The sequence below is a fragment of the Pseudophryne corroboree genome, chromosome 2, assembly GCF_028390025.1.
Source record: "Pseudophryne corroboree isolate aPseCor3 chromosome 2, aPseCor3.hap2, whole genome shotgun sequence".
NCBI lineage: Eukaryota > Metazoa > Chordata > Amphibia > Anura > Myobatrachidae > Pseudophryne > Pseudophryne corroboree.
Window position 1 is genome coordinate 246,617,412 of NC_086445.1, and position 21,848 is coordinate 246,639,259.

The window sequence follows — 21,848 nt, forward strand, 5'->3', positions numbered from 1 at the left end:
CTGCTTCTTGTGCCGCCCTGTCTGTTTACGTGGGCGACTGCCGTGATGTTGTCCCACTGGATCAATACCGGCTGACCTTGAAGCAGAGGTCTTGCTAAGCTTAGAGCATTGTAAATTTCTCTTAGCTCCAGTATATTTATGTGGAGAGAAGTCTCCAGACTTGATCACACTCCCTGGAAATTTTTTCCTTGTGTGACTGCTCCCCAGCCTTTCAGGCTGGCATCCGTGGTCACCAGGACCCAGTCCTGAATGCCGAATCTGTGGCCCTTTAGTAGATGAGCACTCTGCAGCCACCACAGAAGAGACACCCTTGTCCTTGGAGACAGGGTTATCCGCTGATGCATCTGAAGATGCGATCCGGACCATTTTTCCAGCAGATCCCACTGAAAAGTTCTTGCGTGAAATCTGCCGAATGGAATCGCTTCGTAAGAAGCCACCATTTTTCCCAGGACCCTTGTGCAATGATGCACTGACACTTTTCCTGGTTTTAGGAGGTTCCTGACTAGCTCGGATAACTCCCTGGCTTTCTCCTCCGGGAGAAACACCTTTTTCTGGACTGTGTCCAGAATCATCCCTAGGAACAGCAGACGTGTCGTCGGAGACAGCTGCGATTTTGGAATATTTAGAATCCACCCGTGCTGTCGTAGAACTACTTGAGATAGTGCTACTCCGACCTCCAACTGTTCTCTGGACCTTGCCTTTATCAGGAGATCGTCCAAGTAAGGGATAATTAAGACGCCTTTTCTTTGAAGAAGAATCATCATTTCGGCCATTACCTTGGTAAAGACCCGGGGTGCCGTGGACAATCCAAACGGCAGCGTCTGAAACTGATAGTGACAGTTTTGTACCACGAACCTGAGGTACCCTTGGTGAGGAGGGCAAATTGGGACATGGAGGTAAGCATCCTTGATGTCCAGGGACACCATATAGTCCCCTTCTTCCTGGTTCGCTATCACTGCTCTGAGTGACTCCATCTTGATTTGAACCTTTGTATGTAAGTGTTCAAATATTTCAGATTTAGAATAGGTCTCACCGAGCCGTCTGGCTTCAGTACCACAATATAGTGTGGAAAAATACCCCTTTCCTTGTTGTAGGAGGGGTACTTTGATTATCACCTGCTGGGAATACAGCTTGTGAATTGTTTCCAATACTGCCTCCCTGTCGGAGGGAGACGTTGGTAAAGCAAACTTCAGGAACCTGCGAGGGGGAGACGTCTCGAATTTCCAATCTGTACCCCTGGGATACTACTTGTAGGATCCAGGGGTCCACTTGCGAGTGAGCCCACTGCGTGCTGAAACTCTTGAGACGACCCCCCACCGCACCTGTTTGTACGGCCCCAGCGTCATGCTGAGGACTTGGCAGAAGCGGTGGAAGGCTTCTGTTCCTGGGAATGGGCTGCCTGCTGCAGTCTTCTTCCCTTACCTCTATCCCTGGGCAGATATGACTGGCCTTTTGCCCGCTTGCCCTTATGGGGACGAAAGGACTGAGGCTGAAAAGACGATGTCTTTTTCTGCTGAGATGTGACTTGGGGTAAAAAAGGTGGATTTTCCAGCTGTTGCCGTGGCCACCAGGTCCGATGGACCGACCCCAAATAAGTCACGGAGTCAGTGTCCGTGTCTGTGTCTGTGTCGACCGACTGAGGTAAAAGGACGTTTTAACGCCCCTGACGGTGTTTGAGACGCCTGGACAGGTACTAATTGGTTTGCCGGCCGTCTCATGTCGTCAACCGACCTTGCAGCGTGTTGACATTATCACGTAATTCCTTAAATAAGCCATCCATTCCGGTGTCGACTCCCTAGAGAGTGACATCACCATTACAGGCAATTGCTCCGCCTCCTCACCAACATCGTCCTCATACATGTCGACACACACGTACCGACACACAGCACACACACAGGGAATGCTCTGATAGAGGACAGGACCCCACTAGCCCTTTGGGGAGACAGAGGGAGAGTTTGCCAGCACACACCAAAAACGCTATAATTATACAGGGACAACCTTTATATAAGTGTTTTTCCCTTATAGCATTTTAATATATATAGTCATATCGCCAAATAAGTGCCCCCCCTCTCTGTTTTAACCCCGTTTCTGTAGTGCAGTGCAGGGGAGAGCCTGGGAGCCTTCCCACCAGCATTTCTGTGAGGGAAAATGGCGCTGTGTGCTGAGGAGAATAGGCCCCGCCCCCTTTTCGGCGGGCTTCTTCTCCCGTTTTTCTGAGACCTGGCAGGGGTTAAATACATCCATATAGCCCCCAGGGGCTATATGTGATGTATTTTTAGCCAGAATAAGGTACTATCATTGCTGCCCAGGGCGCCCCCCCCCCCAGCGCCCTGCACCCTCAGTGACCGCTGCTATGAAGTGTGCTGACAACAATGGCGCACAGCTGCAGTGCTGTGCGCTACCTTATGAAGACTGAAAAGTCTTCTGCCGCCGGTTTCTGGACCTCTTCACTTTTCGGCATCTGCAAGGGGGTCGGCGGCGCGGCTCCGGGACGAACCCCAGGGTGAGACCTGTGTTCCGACTCCCTCTGGAGCTAATGGTGTCCAGTAGCCTAAGAAGCCAATCCATCCTGCACGCAGGTGAGTTCACTTCTCTCCCCTAAGTCCCTCGATGCAGTGAGCCTGTTGCCAGCAGGACTCACTGAAAATAAAAAAAAAACCTAACAAAACTTTTACTCTAAGCAGCTCTTTAGGAGAGCCACCTAGATTGCACCCTTCTCGGCCGGGCACAAAAATCTAACTGAGGCTTGGAGGAGGGTCATAGGGGGAGGAGCCAGTGCACACCACCTGATCCTAAAGCTTTTACTTTTGTGCCCTGTCTCCTGCGGAGCCGCTATTCCCCATGGTCCTGACGGAGTCCCCAGCATCCACTTAGGACGTCAGAGAAATATATATATATATATCTCTATATATATATATATATATATATATATCTCTCTATATATATATATATATATATATATATAGAAACAGAAAGTTCAGCACTCACCAAAATAAACTCACTTATCCTCACAACATCTAGGAATAAATGAATAAATGATGGGGGCTTAGTTAGTGAATTGGCCAATGCACGGAAGCCTGCACACCGCTCGCCAAGGTACCCCACCTTCATGCAGGTCCTACACTATCCTTGACCCTAAAGTATACAAACAAATAGAAAACCACAGCACTCGCACCCCAAAAGTGGGGTGCAGTGTCCGCACTCGCCACTAGTGGGGTGGGGTGGGGTGCACTTCTGGGGTGGCGAGTGCTGTGGTTTTCTATTTGTTTGTATATTTTAGGGTTAATCCTTGGTTAACTCATTAACTGTGGCCACAAGCTCTGTTCATGCACCCCTATTATCTTAAACCTGTGTCAGCTGCCTTTCAGTAATTTATCAGCCAGTGTCAGGTGACTAGTGTATCTTTAAAAGCCATGGAGTTCATGGCAGATACACCTTAAACCAAGTAGGCATATCTGCAGTTATATTATGTGTGTTACAGTTGCCAGGATAGTGTAGGACCTGCATGAAGATGGGGTACCTTGGTGAGCGGTTTGCAGGCTTCCGTGCATTGGCCAATTCACTAACTAAACCCCCATCATTTATTCATTTATTCCTAGATGTTGTGAGGATAATTGAGTTTATTTTGGTGAGTGCTGAACTTTCTGTTTCTATATTTTTGAGTAGGTGGCCATGGGCTACATGCACCCCACCCCACTAGTGGCGAGTGCGGACACTGCACCCCACTTCTGGGGTGGCGAGTGCTGTGGTTTTCTATTTGTATATATATATATATATATATATATATATATATATATATAAAAACACATTTACTACACCACTTCGGGGGCCATGATATAGATTTTTTGTATTATGTATTATCCAGGTCCATATATTTACCCAAACCGCCTATATGTGGCTGTTGCTACACATTGCAATATGCAATCGTATCTCTTGGGTGTATTAATAAGCACAGGCAGGGACAGGGGCTCTGTAAAGGAGCCCATCCCTGTGATGTGCTCAGCCAACTGCCGGGGGGATGTCTAGCATGCGCACCCAGCATTACCGTACATGCACAGTCATCACTTCTGGGGAGGGTACCAGGGGGAACCCTCAGATGGCTGAGATTGCGGTGAGTAGCCAATAGGCTACACTGGACTACAGCCATTTTCAGTTAGCGGTAGCCAATATTGGGAATTCCCTATATTAGTTTACATTGAGTGCCAATATGTGGTGCTAGACACGCCCAGTAGGTGGTGTTAGCGACACCCAATAGGCGGGTCTAGACACGCCCGTCCAATCGTGCACCCCCTAATAAAATGTTCTGCGCACGCCTATGAGGCCAATGTAAATGCCCGCCCAGTTTGTGACGTCAGTCACAACAGATCAGGCAGTGTGTATGAACAACACACTGCCCAATCCGCCTATAGATACACCTGCAGATCTACTGATCTGCATATATATCTATTAGTGTGTATCCACCCACATTAATTAGAATCTGTTATTTTGATTTAACCATCAGTGCTCAAGAATGGATATCACTAAAACCTGGACTGTTAGTGTGCCTTGCGGACCAAGGTTGAATCACCGATATATATGTATTTCAAGCATGGCTTGCATACTCTAGCTCAGTGGTTCCCAAACTCAGTGGCAGATATATTAAGCCTGGAGAAGGCATAAAGAAGTGATAAAGCGGTGATAAGTGCAAGGTGATAATGCACCAGCCAATCAGCTCCAATATGTAAATTGACAGTTATGAGCTGATTGGCTGGTGCGTTATCACCTTGCACTTATCACCACTTCTTTATGCCTTCTTCAGGCTTAATACATCTGCCTCTCAGTCCTCAAGGACCCCCCACAGTTCTTGTTTTCCAGGTCTCCTCAATGAATCGCAAGTAAAATAATTAGCTCCACCTGTGAATCTTTTCAAATGTGTCAGTGAGTAATAAATACACCTGTGCACCTGCTAGATGACCTGGAAAACATGAACTGTTGAGGGGAGGGGGGGTCATTGAAGACGGAGTTTGGTAAAGCTGCTCTAGTTACACTCACCATTTATCAGTCGCAATGGCTATGTTTGCATCCCAGATGAAAAACCATTATAATTCTGAAACCTTGGATTCCTTAACTGGTCTCCTTATTGATTTATGCCACAACTACCACACTTAGCCATTGCATGTCTGGTATTTTAAGTTCCTGTCCACTGCTCTAGTATTGTGTTTATCAAACTCAGGGGTAAATGTACTACATCAGCACTTATTATCATGCAACTATAACTCTTTCTGCTGCACCTCTTATTGTTGCGCAGCAGGGAGCGACACCAATGAGAGGCGTTAACATCTCTTCCACCGTTGTGAGGGAGTGAAACCTCCCTTCTCCAGCAATCCCTGCCAAACCCACAGCTCATCAGCCGAGTGCTGATGCGCTGCATCTTATCTCCTGGCCAGCTCCACCATGCATGCACAAGATCTTGCAAACATCGTAAGATCACCCATGTGCAGCACGGATCTCCAGCAGCAGCCATAAATTAGCATATTTTTTTGTGAAAAAACAATAAGCAGCAAATGTGCGCTTATCGTTGTTTCAATACATCTGAACAGTGGCGGAACTTGTGCGTGGTGGGCCCAGGTGTAAAAATATAATTTGTCCCCCCCTCCGCCACCTCAACCCAAGATCACAATATGTCACATAGCAGTGGGAGGCAGAGCATGACAAAGTAAAGGCAGAGGGGGGCATTGGCCAACACGGAGTGACAGTAGGTGACGGGGGTACAAGCACAATATCTTATGTGGTGTAAAGAACAGGGGCCAGGTACCTTGGTGGGGACAGGAACACGGAGGCCTCTGCTCCACCATCCCTTGGTCATGCAGACATTGACCGTAACACTGATTATGGGCCTTTAATTCACAGACAGCAGTGAATCAGAAAAAGGTACAACTGTCTGTTAATTAGAGGCAGTAAGTGTCTGTGATCATCAGCGCTGTTAGGTGGCAGGACTCCTCCATCAGTCCAGCACACACAAGATCAACCCTACCTACCTAAGGTAAGTGGCAGGCCCCTCAGGCATGGGGGCCCACCCTGCTCATTCTACATTGCTCAAAATTGTCTGCAGCAGGTAGGGGTATAACTCATTATTTGTCTGGGCCACATAGTCCTCAGGGGCCCTGCTGCAAGTATGGCTAGCCTTAAAACCCTGACTGTTAAGTGTGCCTTCAGAGGACAGAGGGGGTCATTATTCAAACCTGATCGCTCGCTAGGGTTTTTTTGCACTGCTGCGAGCAGATAGTCGCCGCCCATAGGGGAGTGAATATTCGCTTTGCAAGTGTGCGATCGCATGTGCAGCCGGCCGGTACAAAAAAGTTTTGTACAGTTTCTGAGTAGCCCAGAACTTACTCAGCCGCTGCGATCACTTCAGCCTGTCCGGAGCCAGAATTGACGCCAGACACCCGCCCTGCAAATGCTTGAATACGCCTGCGTTTTTCCAAACTCTCCCAGAAAATGGTCAGTTGCCACCCACAAACGCCCTCTTTCTGTCAATCTCCTTGCGATCGGCTGTGTGAACGGATTCTTCGTACAATCCATCGCTGGGCAACGATCCGCTTTGTACTTGTACGACACGCCTGCGCATTGCGGTGCATATGCAGTTCTGATCTGATCGCAGCGAAAAAAACCTAGTGTGCGATCAGGTCTGAATGACCCCCAGTGTTTGGGAACCCATACCGTAAAGAAATGTGAATTTTTCTCTACGTTATTGGCTTTCATACATGCCGAGGCTCATTGTGTCAAATAGCGCTTGTTATAGTGCATTTGACACTCACCATTACCACCTCGGACCCCCGGTCCTCAGAGTGGTGCCCAGACCTCATTACTGCCCCATAACAAATAGCCATAGCTACCCTGGACAACATAAACCGAAGGGCACCTGATGACCGGCTTTGCGAAACACAAACGCCGAATGTAATTGTAGTGTAGCAGAGTACTGCGCGTGCGCTGCGCTCTGTTATAGCTAGTAGCAGCAACTCTATAGTTTCCGTAACTAGAGTACTGTACACCGCGTACACATGCGCAGTACACCTTCAGTGTGAAAACGCTTTGATTCCTCCGCGAGCGTATAGAATATAGTTCCAATTACCGGACCTTGATACTCTAACTTCAGCGGGTGGGGCGCCAGATCTTCTGGGGCAAATGAAGCTGTGGACATGACGTCATACCGCACTACATCATGTCCGCCGCGGAGGGATCGGCTTTATAATGGATGTGCATGGGTTTCCGGTCCTCTTTCAGCCTTCGAATCCAAGATGGTGAGAGAGCGCGGCGTGGAGTGGTAGTGTGTGGTCCCGCGTGTAGAGGCGTATAACGCAGTGTGTCCCTCCGCCGCACTGGGTATTAGCCGATGCTTCGCGTGGGGGATCCGGCGTGGCGCACCGTATAGGTCGGGTACCCGCTCACAGTCGAAACCCTGTACCCGCACTGGTATAGTAGGCCGGCTGTGCGGGAGCAGACGCGGCGTGCGGCGGTATAGTACGAGTGATGGATCCCCGTACTCTGCAACCAGTATAAGTTCAGTGCCAGCCTCTCTTGCACTGTACTACGCTACAGTCAGTAACACCCGTGGGGGCTCATCTGTACATTGTCAGTAGGGGCATGCGTGCCAAATAAATGCGCTATACTGTGTGTATATAACCAATAGGTGTTCCATATAGTTAAAGTAATGTTGCAAAGCACCACTTTTGCTTATTCTGTATGGTAATGGGTGTAAGCATGCCTGGGCCTTACTATTACAGTGACTCTTGATATCTCCACAACAGACCAAGAAAAGGAGGAACAACGGGCGTGCGAAGAAGGGCCGTGGGCATGTCCAGCCTATCAGGTGCACTAACTGTGCCCGCTGTGTCCCAAAGGACAAGGCTATCAAGAAGTTTGTGATCAGGAACATTGTGGAGGCTGCGGCTGTCAGAGACATCTCTGAAGCTAGTGTCTTTGACTGTAAGTTTATAGGAGACTTCAACAATTTAACTGCAAGCATTTAAGCTGTAGCGTTGATGTCTAAGTCTGCCTAAAAAAGTGCTAGCACTAATTGAGATCTCTTTTCTGTAGCCTATGCTCTGCCCAAGCTGTACGTGAAACTGCACTACTGTGTCAGTTGTGCCATTCACAGCAAGGTGGTCAGAAACCGCTCCCGAGAAGCTCGTAAGGATCGCACACCCCCACCAAGGTTCAGGCCTGCGGTATGTATTAACTTTCCTAGGAAATGTGACTTTTGTATTCTAGCAGACATGTGGAGCCCATATCAAAGTTTCACAAGAAGCAACTCCATTATCTTAGCTATTTTGCTTTATTAACATTTTCTTATATAGTGCAGCAAATTCTGTTGCGCTTTACAATTCGACACAATGATTAAAACAAAACTGGGTAATAACAAAATCCTAGAGGTAGGAACCACACAGCATAAAAAAACTACAGGTATTTACTAACTTATTGGTAATTGTAGTAGGAACACTTATACCATAGGTGAAATTTAGAATCTTTTTTTATTTTTTTTACTGAAGTTTTTGAAAGAGCATAGCTGTATAATTAAAATGCACGGAATGGATAGCGGCTGGCATTAATGGTCTTGTGTGTTAAGCTTTCTTATGCCGGGCTATGGAAATGTCCATACTTTATCACATCTGAGAAATGTACTCAGTATTTTTTAATATTAATGATATTGTACGTTTCCCAATAATCTGGTGTCTGGACCTGGTTTGTTCCTCCTGCATATGAAACGTAACTAAAGCATACTATTGGTTCTTAAATGTTCCTACAGTAGAGCGAGCAAACTGGTTTCTAAAGCTGGGTTCACACCTATACGATCGTCGGGCTGATATCTAGTGAACGGGCAGTGATTGTATAGGGGTGTATGCAGTGCTGATGCAGGACCATTGGCCACTAGAGGCTTATAACGCTCCTGCAATGTTTGGGAGGATGCATCTTGTGGGCTGCAGAGCAGACCTCCCTATCCCCATAGAGTTGCCCCTGCCCTTACGGCTGGATACACACCGATCGGCTGGGTACACAACTCGATCGAATATTGCATGAAAACCTGGGTACACAACTAATTTTCCATACAAACTAGTACTGTCTGCAGTGCTTAATTGTCCTACAGCAATAACAGGACTCAGGCCTGAGTAAGTCCTGTTATTGTTTCTGGGTACTCCAACCAAACCTGATGTTTGGTTTGATGATGTAGTGGAAGCTGACCATAGACATTGCACTCCTTACAGTGAGCCATTTCAATTAATAAGTACAGGTGTGCCTTATAAAAACATTAGTTAACCTGAAAGTGCTGTATCTGACCTGGTCGCACAGGATGCGGCCAGTCGGACAGTGTTTGCAGCGCAGGGAAGAGAAACTTCCCTCTGCTGCTGCTGTCAGAGGGACCATAAGGTCCCTTTGCTTCCCTGCATTCTCCCCCACTGATTGCTGTGCTGACGATCACTGCTGATCGGTCAGCACGGCAGGATCCCCCACTTCCAGCGGCTGCAGTCAATGGCACCCGCCAGTAAGTGTAAACCAGCTGCACCCTGTGTACCTTGCCGCTGTCCAGGGGGTGGGGGGGGGGGGGGGAGAGAACCAAAGTCCTGAAGTTCACGATTGATGTTTGTGGGGGAAATATTTTTCTTAACCAAAATCATTTTGGATAGGGTTAAATTCATGTTCACCTCATTCATTCATAAAAAAAAAAAAAAAAACCTGACCATTTCTGAGTGGTTTTTGGCGAAAAAAATCGTCGGTTAAGTGGTTAAATTGAAGTTGGCCATTAAACACAGCAATTACATACAGGACAGTAAGTTTACATGTAATTGCTGCAAGAATCCCCAAAGTATCCCTGTACAGCGAAGGAGCGTGGTTCCCCCCCCCCCCCCCCCCCCCCCCCAATAAGTGGCCAACCTGACAATTGAAATTTAGTGTATTCTCTATACAATATTTACTGACACCTGTATGAAAGTTACCTCTAGACCTGTTCTGTTCAGTAAGTGAGGTATAACTAAATCCAGCCCACCGTATAATAAAAATAATTTTTATTTATATAGCGCTCTTTCTCCAATAGGACTCAAGGCGGTTTAGGATGACGCTTGTTATTTTGAGATCTGCATTTATCGGACATGAAAATAGTAATTGAATAATATATAGTCTACTTTTTTCAGAAGCAAAATGGATCAAAAATAGAGTAGGCTAAATTTGCTGTTACAATTTACTATGATGCGGAGTGGTAATGTAGCAAAATGTTATCTCCAATAATGTAAGTTGCTTTACTTTAAGTTATAAACGGATGAAGCTGCTATCTTGGCACTGTGTTGCTGTACTATGTAATCATTCCCATCAGTCCTTTTGCTGTTGTCTTAAAGAGACTGGAAGGTTCGCCAGTGGCTGTGAGGCGTGCTGGCAGAGTAGTTGAAAACAGCACCTCACAGCTATCATAGAATTAAATTGCTATTTCTTTTAAACCTCCCCATCATACGGACTAGGGTCCATGCTAGTCAAACTTACCTACCAGTGAGGATTTTGCACTGATTGAGGAAACCGGAGTATGTGGCGGAAAGTTGCTTAAACACAGGATGGCAAACTACACAGGGCTTTGGATAGAATGTAACCCATGGCCAGTGAAGCAACAATTCTAGCCGCTGTGCTGCATAAAAAAAGTTGTGATGGTTAATGTAGGCACACTTCTAAACTTGCCTGGCAGTCTAATTTCTCTCGCATCCTAGGGGATACAGGGGTGGTAAGTTACCATGGGGTATAGATGGGGTCCATTGGAGTCTGGCACTTTAAAAATTCTTTAGTGTACTGGCTTCTCCTCTCTATGCCGCTCCTGCAGGTTCAGTTTAGAAAAATGTGCCCAAGGAGCCGGGTGCATTCTCTGGAGCTCCAGAGAGGTTTTCTTCAAAACTTTATTTTAGTTTATTTTCAGGCAGCACTGGTTGGCACCAGTCTACCTGTGTTGATGGACTTTGGTGGAGAAGGGGGGACCGGACCAACCTCTTGAAGGGTTACTGATCCGTATCCCCGCTGACAGGACATAGCTCCTGAGGTGTTTCGCATAACCCCTAGGGTGTGCACGTACTCCAACAGCATGCCGCCACCCCTAACAGAGCTGGAGTGGGGAGTACAGATACCGGGGTCCCTGGTTATAAGGGCGCGGTGGGTACTCGGCGGTGCCCACTGCACGTACCCACACTGGTGCTGTCATGGAAAAGGGGTTTTAAACCCGTTTTCTGTAAAATTGGAGTAATTGCCAGTATAATCTATGTAGGGGCTGTGTGCCATTAAGGGGACGGGGCTTCCATAGAGCGGAACCAGCAGCTCAGAGGCGCCATTTCCTGTTGCATCATACTACAGGCTGCATGCAGGGAAGTACTGCTCCTCCAAGGACCCTCTAAACACACCTTATACTGGTACCAGGGTGTTTTGTAGAAGGGTGGAGCAATATATTTAAATGTATGTGTCTCTCTATACAATCTATCTCTCCTTGATTAAGGCTCCAGTTTTCGTCCCAGCAAAGCTTTGCTTTAGCTAATAGAGGCAGCAGTGTTGGTTCCCTCCCTCTCTCTCAATCCAGGCTTACACTGGGTCTCTGGTCCTGTGTGTTCTGCTCCTGTGTGTTCTGCTATATGAACGAACATGTCTGTCAAGAAGGTTATTTGTCAGTCTTGTAGCACAAAGTTTTCCGTCACAGGGGGATCTCTGCTGTGTGCTCAATGCAGTCTACCTTCACAGGGAAGCAGCATATAGGAACCAGAATGGTTGGATTCAATAAAAGAGATGATGTCTAACACGTCTTTCTTGCCTGGCAGTAGCCAGTTCAGATGATTAGTGTTTAAGAAATCTATGGATTATTTTCTGGCTCATACTTCTGATCTCAGACCCCGCCTCTCAGGCCCCTCTGCTGGTTTCTCAAACGCACATTGCCCTATGTGCTCCAATCTGACTGATAATGATATGCCAGATTTGGAGGAAGGGGAAGTTGAGGGGGATAAAGAAGACAGTACCTGTCTCGGGGTGTGGAAGCCCTTATCTGTTCTGTTAGGGAGGTCCTGAATATCCCTGATAAAGAGGCAGAACCTGAGGAAAAGTTGTTGTTTTTTTAAAAATGTAAAACAAGTCTACTGCCACCATTCCTGCCTCTAAGGAATTAAACACTTAAAGAGGCGTGGGTTAATCCTGACAAATTTCAAACCCCTAAGCGGTTGCTAAACTCCTTCCCTTTTTCCTCCTGAGAATAGGAAGATGTGGGAGAATCCTCCCAATTGTGGATACCTCAATGTCCAGGCTGTCAAGTAAGATTGTGCTTCCTGTACCTGGTGCTATCTCCTTAAAAGACCGTACTGATCGTAAAATTGAGACTACACACAAATCCTTTTACACTGCAATGGGAATTGCACAGACCCACCATTGTTGTGGTTGGATCACAAAGAGCCATTGTTAAATGGTCTGGTAACATCATAGAGGGTTTTGATACCTTGCCTCAAGATGAGCTACTAACACTCGATGTATTCGGGATTCGTTTAACTACATGAGTGAGGCTATTAAGGAGATTGGCATTATCAACTCGCGCTCCACTGCTGACTGTCGGTGTGCAGGGCTCTGTGGCTGCAACAGTGGATGGCGGACGCGGACTCCAAAATAGGCATTTGAAAACCTTCCTTTCACGGGGGAGGCTTTGTATGGTGAGGAACTGAACAAGTGGATTTCTTTTTCATCCACTAGGGGTCACTGGAGTACTCTTGGGATATGGACGGGCGCAGCCGAACAAAGGCACTGAATATTTAAATTTAGGACTCTTCCCCCCTCCATATCCCCGAGTACCTCAGTGTACGACCTCAGTGTTTTTTCGGTGCTCACAGCACTAACATCGGCTTGTGGGATTCCCACACTTGTTGGAAGATTTTAATAATTTTTCATTTTTATTTTTAATTTTTTTTTAAAAGCACATCCCTTCCCAGTTTCAAGAAAAACATGGGTCCGGGATAGTGCCGCTGCACGGGCTGCGAATGGCGTGTCGGTCCTCACAAAGAGCACCCTCACAGCCACAGACAGCCCACTGCTCCTACAAAGAGCAGCCAGGACTAAAAAGCTGGACGGAGCTTGCACAGAAGAAGCCCGTCGCAGCCATAGATCACTGGAAAGCTGACTGAAAGCTGGACGGAGCTTACACATAGAAGCCCCGTCACAGCTATGACTCACATCACTGAAGCTGGACGGAGCTTACACAGAAGAAGCCCCGTCACAGCCAGGAGTTCTATCACTGAAGCTGGACGGAGCTTACACAGAAGAAGCCCCGTCACAGCCAGGACTCACAAGAAGCTGGACGGAGCTTACACAGAAGAAGCCCCGTCACAGCCAGGAGTTCTATCACTGAAGCTGGACGGAGCTTACACATAAGAAGCCCCGTCACAGCCATGATCAGGAGCAAGTAAGGTAGGCTGGGGAACGGGGCGGTCAGCGCAGGCTGCCGCCCCGCTATGTTGGGGTTAATATGCTGCTTTGCCCTCATACCCGCCAAGCCCAGCCGCTAAGCCGCCCGTCCCAGCGCTCTGTTCGGCAGCTCCGTCCGGCTGCCCAGCAGGGGGGAAGCCATACGCCGCAGACGCTCCCTCACTCTCAGTTTAAACGCCGCTCCGCCGGCCGCCCAGGCAGTCTTCCTGCAGAGAGTTCGGCCGCCCAGCTCCGTCCGGCCGCCCAGCGCCATACGACGTTCCCTCAGTCTCAGTACAAGGTGACAAGTGCAGGCTTCCCGCACACAGCGTTACAGGGGGAAAGGCACGCTGGAGCTGGCGGATCAAATATAAAACAGCAGCAGGGTATATATATATATATATATATATATATATATATATATATATATATATATATATATATATATATATATATATATATATATATATATATATATATGTATATGTGTCACAGAGTTATAATACCTGTCCTGGCAGTAATAGGATATTACTGTCTGTAATTTTCACAGTATAATAGGCTATTGAGCCTATATTAAAGGCTGTTATTAACAAGGTTATTCAGCCTATTTATTAATCGGTGATTATCACTGTATAATAGGCTATGGAGCCTATATTAAAGTCTGTGGTTATTACTGTATATTAGGCTATTGAGCCCATATTAATGCTGTATAAATATATTAATGTCTGTAATTATCATAGGCTATTGAGCCTATATATATATTTATTCATAGAGCATGTGTTGTACTCGGCCTGTGATTATACTGTATAATAGGCTATATTAACACGGAAACATTTGTAATTTGTTCTGTGATTATCAGAGTCAGCATGGCAAAGGGGCCATTTTAACCAGGCTTCCTGTTGTTTTCCAGTGTGTAATTCTGGAACATTCCTGCCCTACATCTCTAAGCCACCAGAGGCGCAGGGGTGTTAGTGGGAATTTGGTTCGGATTTCACATGCCCACGTGACCTGTTTTTCACATAAAGAATACTCTGGTTTCTCTTCATAGATCTTTCGTTTTTTACTAAAGATTTCCGTAGACAGAAACAACCATGAGTTTCATATAAATATGCTGTTCAGCAATAAAATATATATATGACACATAACAATAAGTCGGCCAAGTGTCTGTCCGTTGCCTATTGTGGTGTCTGTCTGCATAGCGAGTAAGGCTCTAGCGCAGACTAAAAATAATTTTACAAATTCAAATTAAAAGAGCGGTAACATCGGAGTCTCGGAAGTTACTCTGCCACATCTAACAAAAGACAGTCTTTCCAAAGGGCCAATTTCCCTTTGGGTACCAGAGTGTTTATTTGACTGGTCTTATAATTTAATGCACGATTCTGTCAAATCTCACACCGATAATTACAAGTGAGAAGGGTACATTAGTCCAGCACTCAGGTAGTGCGGGGGTTTTGACAACCATACATTGCTAGATCCCAGTGAGTCACTGTCTCCATTTTTTACAGAGACTGAGTAGACTCTAACCACTATTTAATCGTTTCCAAAATGACGCGATCCGCCATTGGTAAATGCGTCTGTGTCACACATTATAAAAAACATTTGAGTCACTAGACTCTATGTATGGAAACAAGGACGATCACTGTTTAAAGAAGTTGCAGAGTATATCTGTAAAGTTTCTGCTAACGCCGGTCACTTTCATCGTCGCTAGTTTAAGCGCGACAAGGCCAGAGCTTGTTGGTCCTAAATTTGACATTACTGCAGCCAGTATCAAAACGGAAATACTTGTGCCGGCGTTTAATCCCTTTAGACTTCAGTTTTTTCAAAGGTACAAAACAGTCACGCCTTGTAAGGACGCTATAGTCAGCAAGCCAGTGGCTTGATGACCTCTTAGGCCATCTCCATGTTCCTATTGTGGAAGCGCGTCTTTACACGTTACATTGGCGGAAGACATCAACTCATGATGTCTCAGCTATTTACAGATTAAAGTACAAGATGCCTCTATCGAACGGTTTGGCAGGTTGCCATTTAGTCTCGGCTGGGTTTCAGCTGTTTTATATCCAGTCAGTAGTACACCAGCAGAGTCAGGGTTACTTATTCCCCTCTGTTTGGGGGAACAAAACCAGACAGCTCCGTCGCAGTCTCAATCAGCAAGTCACTTACTGCAGTTTGAAATTGAATTTTCTGCGGTTAGCATTTGCATATTGGAGCCACAAAATTGCATCATTGCACTTTATCTTCACAAGCGTATTTACCCATTCCGGTTGGTCATAGGTTCTAGCGTTTGCAAAACGCCACAACCATTAACCATTTCAGGTCTACCGTTTGGCTTCTGATCAACGCCTCGGGTATTTACCAAAGTGATGTTGGTGGTAGCTCATCTCAGAGTCCTGACAGTGACAATCTTTCCATACTTAGACTATCTGCTCATAAGAACTCTGTCTCAACAGAGTGCCTCTAACTTAGATGATCTGCTCATAAGAACTCTGTCTCAACAGAGTTCCTCTAATTTGCGCTACTAATATATACTGCGGTGGCAGATCAAGTTCAAAATCAATCGCATCTAATGCCGTCTGAACGATTCCTAGGTAAGATTATAAATACGGTAAATCAGACATTTACCTACTACACATCTAGTAATTAGTGCAAAACACGCACACTAGCGGTACATTGGTGTATTCGCCTGTTAAAAATAATGATGTGTTTCAAAGCACTTTAGTTCGCCGGCCGTCACTCGTGTTTCCCACCAAGGGCCGAGGGTGTATATACTCTGGACGACAGTCTCAGAGGTTCAGGAGTTGTAGTTAAAAAAGAGGTTCTAAAATCACGACAGATTGCTGTCGATAAAAGTCCTGGAACTCCGTGCAATTTTCAATGCACTACATGCTTCGTTTTCAGTCTGACCAAGGGCAGTCAGACAATGCAACGGGAGTTGCATACACAACAACCAGGGAGAACCAAGAAGCCGCATGGCAATGCGGCAGGTAACTCGAATCCTCAATTACCTAGAACACTATTATGTGATGATGTCAACGGGGTCATTCCGTGAGTGGACATCTGATAGACAGATGATCTCACCCGTCAGGATTTATATCCTGAAAACTGGACATTAAATCCAGAGGTGGTTCATATATGAGTCCACAAAACATTACCCTCAGGTATACATGATGGCATCTCGCCAAATTACAAAAGCTCAGTATGTGTACAAAACAACAGATCACAAGGACAGTGGCGGTGGAGTGTTTCACATTCATGTGGTCATTCAGCATCGTGTATCTGGCTCTACCATTTTCCGCTGTTCTCTCTCCGTTGCCAAAACGGATCATAAGACAGTTCGTCACAGTCATACTAGTGATATCTCATGGGTTTCGGAGAGCTTGCTTCTCGAATTTCCAGGGATTACTGGCACACGATATTGGCCCGCTCATAATACGTCCAACCTGTTATAACAGGGAACGTTCTTTTACCCATAGTTACCTATGTACCTATTACCTAGGTACCGCAGCTGCGGTTGACAGGGTGAGGGTTCACACCGCCCTCTTAATAAATAGGGCATTACAGTATCGGTTATACCAACCATGTTACAAACTAGTAAGCCGCTTAAGGCAGCTCATTATTACAAAATTTCGTGTGCTTACATAGGTGGTAAAGCTCGGAAGTTTCCGACATCATCCTTCAAGTTACCCGTATTCTGTTAAACGGGGTGGGATGGAAAACGGCGTTTATCTGCACTGAGGGTGCAGGTATCTGTGTGGTAAACTTATTTTCAAAGACGTTTGATTCTATTGCGTCTGTACACACCTTTCTACAAGGTGTCATCAAAGTTCAGACTCCATTTATCCCACCTACAGCGCCAGGTGACTTGAGGTTGGGTTCAGATTTCTTACAGTTTTCATATTTTGAACCCTTACAACAAATGGGGATTAAGTTTCTCACTTTGGAAAACATTTTTCTTCTAGCCTTGGCTTCGGCAAGGGTTTTGTTTTCATATTTGGGTGCCTTGTATTCCAAGCCACCGTATTTGAGTTTTCTCATGACAAAGCAGATCTTCGGACGAATTCCGCTTTCGTATTCTTCACATCAATAAACCAATAGTGGTTCCTGGGTGGACAGCACATTCTAGAATTCTGAATGTGGTACACGCATTACGCGTTTATATATGTCCCGAACGTCTACAGTACGTGATACGGATACGTTTGTTCTCGATGATGCTGCCAACTGGAGTTAGCCAGTTTCTCAGCAGACATTATCCAGTTGGATAATAATGACTACAAGTCAGGCTTACTTTAAGGCTAAGTTACAATCGCCTACGTCAGTAATAGCTCATCCCACAGGTTCTGTGGGAATGTCAGACCCAGCGGGTCGCGGCTACATAGCCTTCAGTGCACCACGTTTGTGCACGCTTACACGTTATAAATGGTGGCGTCATCAGCATCTAGCTTTGGCTGCCTACTGTTACAAGTATCAAACAGCTCTCCCGCCCACGAGGGAAGCTTTGGTACGTCCCAAGAGTACTCCAGTGACCCCTAGTGGATGAAAAAGAAAATAGGATTTTGGTACTTACCAGGTAAATCCTTTTCTTTGAATCCATAGGGGGCACTGGACGCCCACCCAGAGCAGTTTTACCTGGGTTGTTTTAAGCTCAAAGGAGCTTAGGGTAACACGTTTTACCTAGTTGGTATTAAGCTCAGAGGAGCTTATGGTAACACATTTTCACCGATTGGTTCAAATTATAAAGTTCTATCGGTTATGGTGTCAACTGTTTAGTTGACAGTAAAGTTATGGGTCAACTTTGTTGTTGTCCGTTATGTTATAGGAATTCTCCATTGTCAACCTCTCTATAGTTCCTGTTCGCTCAGTAAAAAACACTGAGGTCGTACACTGAGGTACTCGGGGATATGGAGGGGGGAGAGTCCTAAATTTAAATATTCAGTGCCTTTGTTCGGCTGCGCCCGTCCATATCCCAAGAGTACTCCAGTGCCCCCTATGGATTCAAAGAAAAGGATTTACCTGGTAAGTACCAAAATCCTATTTTCAAAAGCTACTATCGGTCCACCTATCTGCCGTCTGCTGCTCTTCTGGCCAGACGTGCCTATCTCGGCCCCTCTCCAGTCCTTTTGTGTGGCCAAATTAGGGGCAGAGCCAGAGGTGCTTCCAACGCTGTTGGGGGAAACAGAGGTAATGCAAGCAGACCAGCGGCCACAGGTTCCCTGGAACAGAGTTCAGGCTCTGCCTCTACCAAGCCCTCCGCGTGACGGTGGTCCCAGCCTCATGGGGAAGTTCAGGTCGGTGCTTGCCTCTTTCAGCCATGTTTAGGTGGGATCCTTGGGTGAGAGACCTTGTCTCCCAAGGATACTGGTTGCAGTTTCAACAGCTCCCTCCTTGCAGATTCTTCAGGTCTGGCTTACCAGTTTCACCTGTGTCCAAGGTTACCTTGCTAGAGGCCATCTAACGACTTCAACAAATGCAGGTCATTGTTCCAGTTACCCCTCTGCTCAGGAAAAAGGGCTTTTTATTCCAGCCTGTTCATGGTACTGAAATCGGATGTTTCAGCCCAGCCAACGTCAAATCTCTGAACCCATATCTATGGGTATTCAAATTCAAGATGGAATCCTCAAAGCGGTTATTTCAGGCCTGGAAGAGAGGAAATTCCTGGTATCCATGGTATCAAGGATGTGTTCCATCACATCCCAATATTGCCGCCTCATCAGGCTTACCTCAGGTTGGCACTGAAGGAAAATAATTTCCAGTTCCAGGCCCTTCCATTTGGCCTATCCACGGCTCCATGGGTGTTCACAAGGTGATGGTGGAGATGATGCTACAACGCCGTGTAAGGGCTGTGAACATTGTTCCATACTTGAACGATCTCCTCCTAAAGGCTGTGTCCGAAGCTCGGTTGTTAGACAGCATCGCCCTGACTGCTCACTTGTGACAGATCATGGGTGGACTCTCAATCTGCAGAAGTCACACATGGTACCATCAGAGACTGCAGTTCTTGTGGATGATCCTGGACATGATGTCTCAGAAGGTGTCCCTTCCTATGGACAAGGCCTTGACAATTCAAATGATGGTGCGCGCCGTACTGAAAACAGTACAGAAGATTCCATGCCCGTCCTTACCAGCTGGATATGTTGAACAAATGGTCAGGCTCACACCTACACATGCACCAGCAGATATCCCTGTCACCAAAAACAAGGATTTCCCTATTATGGTGGCTACAGTTCCCCCACCTGGTAGAGGGTCGGAACTGAGGCTTGGGTTTTATTGACAACGGATGCGAGTCTTCGCGGTTGGGGTGCTGTCACCCAAAGGGTTCTGTTTCAAGGAAGGTGGTCATCTCAAGAGGCCTCTCTTCTGATAAACATTGTGGAACTCATGGTGATTTACAATGCCCTTCTACAAGCCGCTTCTCCAACATGAGGCCATACAGGTCCAGTCCGATAACGCCAACGGCGGTGGCATACATAAACAATGAGGAACAAAAAGCAGGACCGCAATGGAGGTGTCCAGGATACTCCCATGTCGGCCATCTTCATTCCAGCAGGCACAACCTGCACCCGAGGGTGTGGGGCCTTCACCCGCAGGTGTTTCAGCTGTTGGTACAACGGTGGGGCTGCCCACTGATCAACATGATGGCTTCAAGAAGCTGCGTTGATACTACTCCAGGATAAGGGATCCACAGGCTGCAGCGGTGGACTCTCTGACGGCGCCATGGATTTACCAGTTCATCTATCTGTTCCCTCAGATTCCTCTCATTCCCAGGGTCCTCAAGAGCATTGCCACTACCGAGTTCTGTTCAGGCCCACTCAACAAGGTCGAGTGGTTCTTCCTGGGCGGCTGCCCATGCAGTCTTTGCTTTGCAGTTATGCTGATTTGCTACTTGATCTGGTTTGAACCCTTATTTTTTTTTTTTTTTTTTTTAATCTCTCTCCCGTCCTCTCCTCGGGCCCAGTTTTCCTAGACTGAGTATGCAGGAGGGGCATAGAGGGGAGGAGCCAGCACACTGAAAATTTATAAAGTGCCAGGTTCCAATGGACCCCATCTATACCCCATGGTAACTCTTACCATCCCAGTATCCCCTACGGACTAGGAGAAAAGGAATTACCGATAGGTATTAAATTCCTATCCTCACTCTTATCCTGTGCAAGCAGCTTGCAAAAAATAGTTTGAGATTAGATTCCCAGTTGCAAAAAGTTTGTTATACTGCTGCTAGTACACCTGTGGTTGTGGAGAGCTATACATTGGGCTGATTCAATTGTACCCTGTGTTTAGTAAGTTTACTAAAGCTTCTAAAACAGAATTGGTGCTGTTACCCATAGAAACCAATCTGATGCTGCCTATCATTTCTGTTTTCTCTTAGAAAATTACAGCATCTGATTAATTGCTTTGGGGATGTTGCTCATTTCTGCTTTAGAAGCTCTAGTAAATTTACCCCCAGGGGGTGCAAAACAGCAATTCAATTGTTGCTCTGAGATGCCCAGTAGCTGTGGGGCTGACATTTTTGTTTTTCTGGCAGCCTTCTGAAGTGTGAGAAGAAATGTTTGTGTGTACTCGTCAATTTGGGCATCCAAATGGTAGTTGTAAGTGCCCAAAGCATGGAGTTTTTAGACAGCTAAACCTGGTCTGTTTGGGCGCAATGTGCTTGGGTACCCAAACAAATTGAATTGTGACGATTGTTTGGGCATCTAAAGTCCTGTTTAGATGGGATTTTTAGACACCTGAGACAATTGAATAAGCCCTTTTGTGTCCGTGGAGCAGCTTGGTCAGTTTCTGTTCTGTTCAGTGTGTGAAGCTGATCCAGCACGGTGAAAGGCAGTTTGATGACATGTGAAACTCTTGCTTTGACTCGTAGCTATTAATCTGTATTTGACTTCACCAGAATTAAGCATGTTTACATAGCACTGTGCCGTTATTTCCTTGTTGGTTATGTTTTTTAAAGCTATACAGAAGCTCTGTATAGTCTGGTGCATTTAAGCTTGTGCTTGCTGTGAACATTGTTTAGGTCTTCATGCATTTCTATACATTTTGGTTGCTAACAGTAAAGATTGACCCTGTTCAAGTTCTACATTTTAATCCCAATGCTACCATGAAAAAAATTGTGAGATGTCTCTTCAAACCATTACTTTAAGCGTAGCAATATAACTAAACATTTTAACTTTGTTCTAAACTCCATGAATTTTTTTTTTTCTTCTAGGGTGCACCCCCAAGAGCTCCCCCTAAACCAATGTAAGACCACCTGCAAAGATGTATCTTGTCCAATAAACTGTTGAGAAAAAGTTTGTCTATTTTATTTGTGTGTGTGTGTATATATAATTGTATCAATTATGTTGCACTTTACAGAAAGGGGCTCTGGTCCCTTTCCCATGGGCACACCACTTTTTTCATTTAGAAAAAAGCTGGTTAAACTCCAAATGTAT

The 21,848-nt window shown here is 46.1% G+C and overlaps 1 protein-coding gene and 1 non-coding gene across 2 annotated transcripts; both read left to right on the plus strand.

The window, feature by feature from the left end:
• The first annotated feature begins 7,163 nt into the window (after positions 1-7,163).
• On the plus strand, positions 7,164-21,707 carry RPS26 (ribosomal protein S26). The gene is made up of 4 exons (XM_063952625.1): positions 7,164-7,280; positions 7,788-7,965; positions 8,077-8,207; positions 21,626-21,707. Exons 1-4 carry the CDS (start codon positions 7,179-7,181, stop codon positions 21,659-21,661), a joined length of 447 nt encoding a protein of 148 aa, XP_063808695.1. The 5' UTR covers positions 7,164-7,178; the 3' UTR covers positions 21,662-21,707.
• On the plus strand, positions 14,461-14,574 carry LOC135054200 (U5 spliceosomal RNA). The gene has a single exon (XR_010243417.1). It is a non-coding gene; the product is annotated as a U5 spliceosomal RNA (small nuclear RNA).
• Positions 21,708-21,848: the final 141 nt, after the last annotated feature.

Coding starts and splice junctions, on each gene's coding strand:
- RPS26 (XM_063952625.1), top strand. CDS start 7,179: ATGACGTCATACCGCACTACATCATGTCCGCCGCGGAGGGATCGGCTT. Junction 7,966..8,076: donor TGAAGCTAGTGTCTTTGACT/GTAAGTTTATAG, acceptor TCTTTTCTGTAG/CCTATGCTCTGCCCAAGCTG. Junction 8,208..21,625: donor CACCAAGGTTCAGGCCTGCG/GTATGTATTAAC, acceptor TTTTTCTTCTAG/GGTGCACCCCCAAGAGCTCC.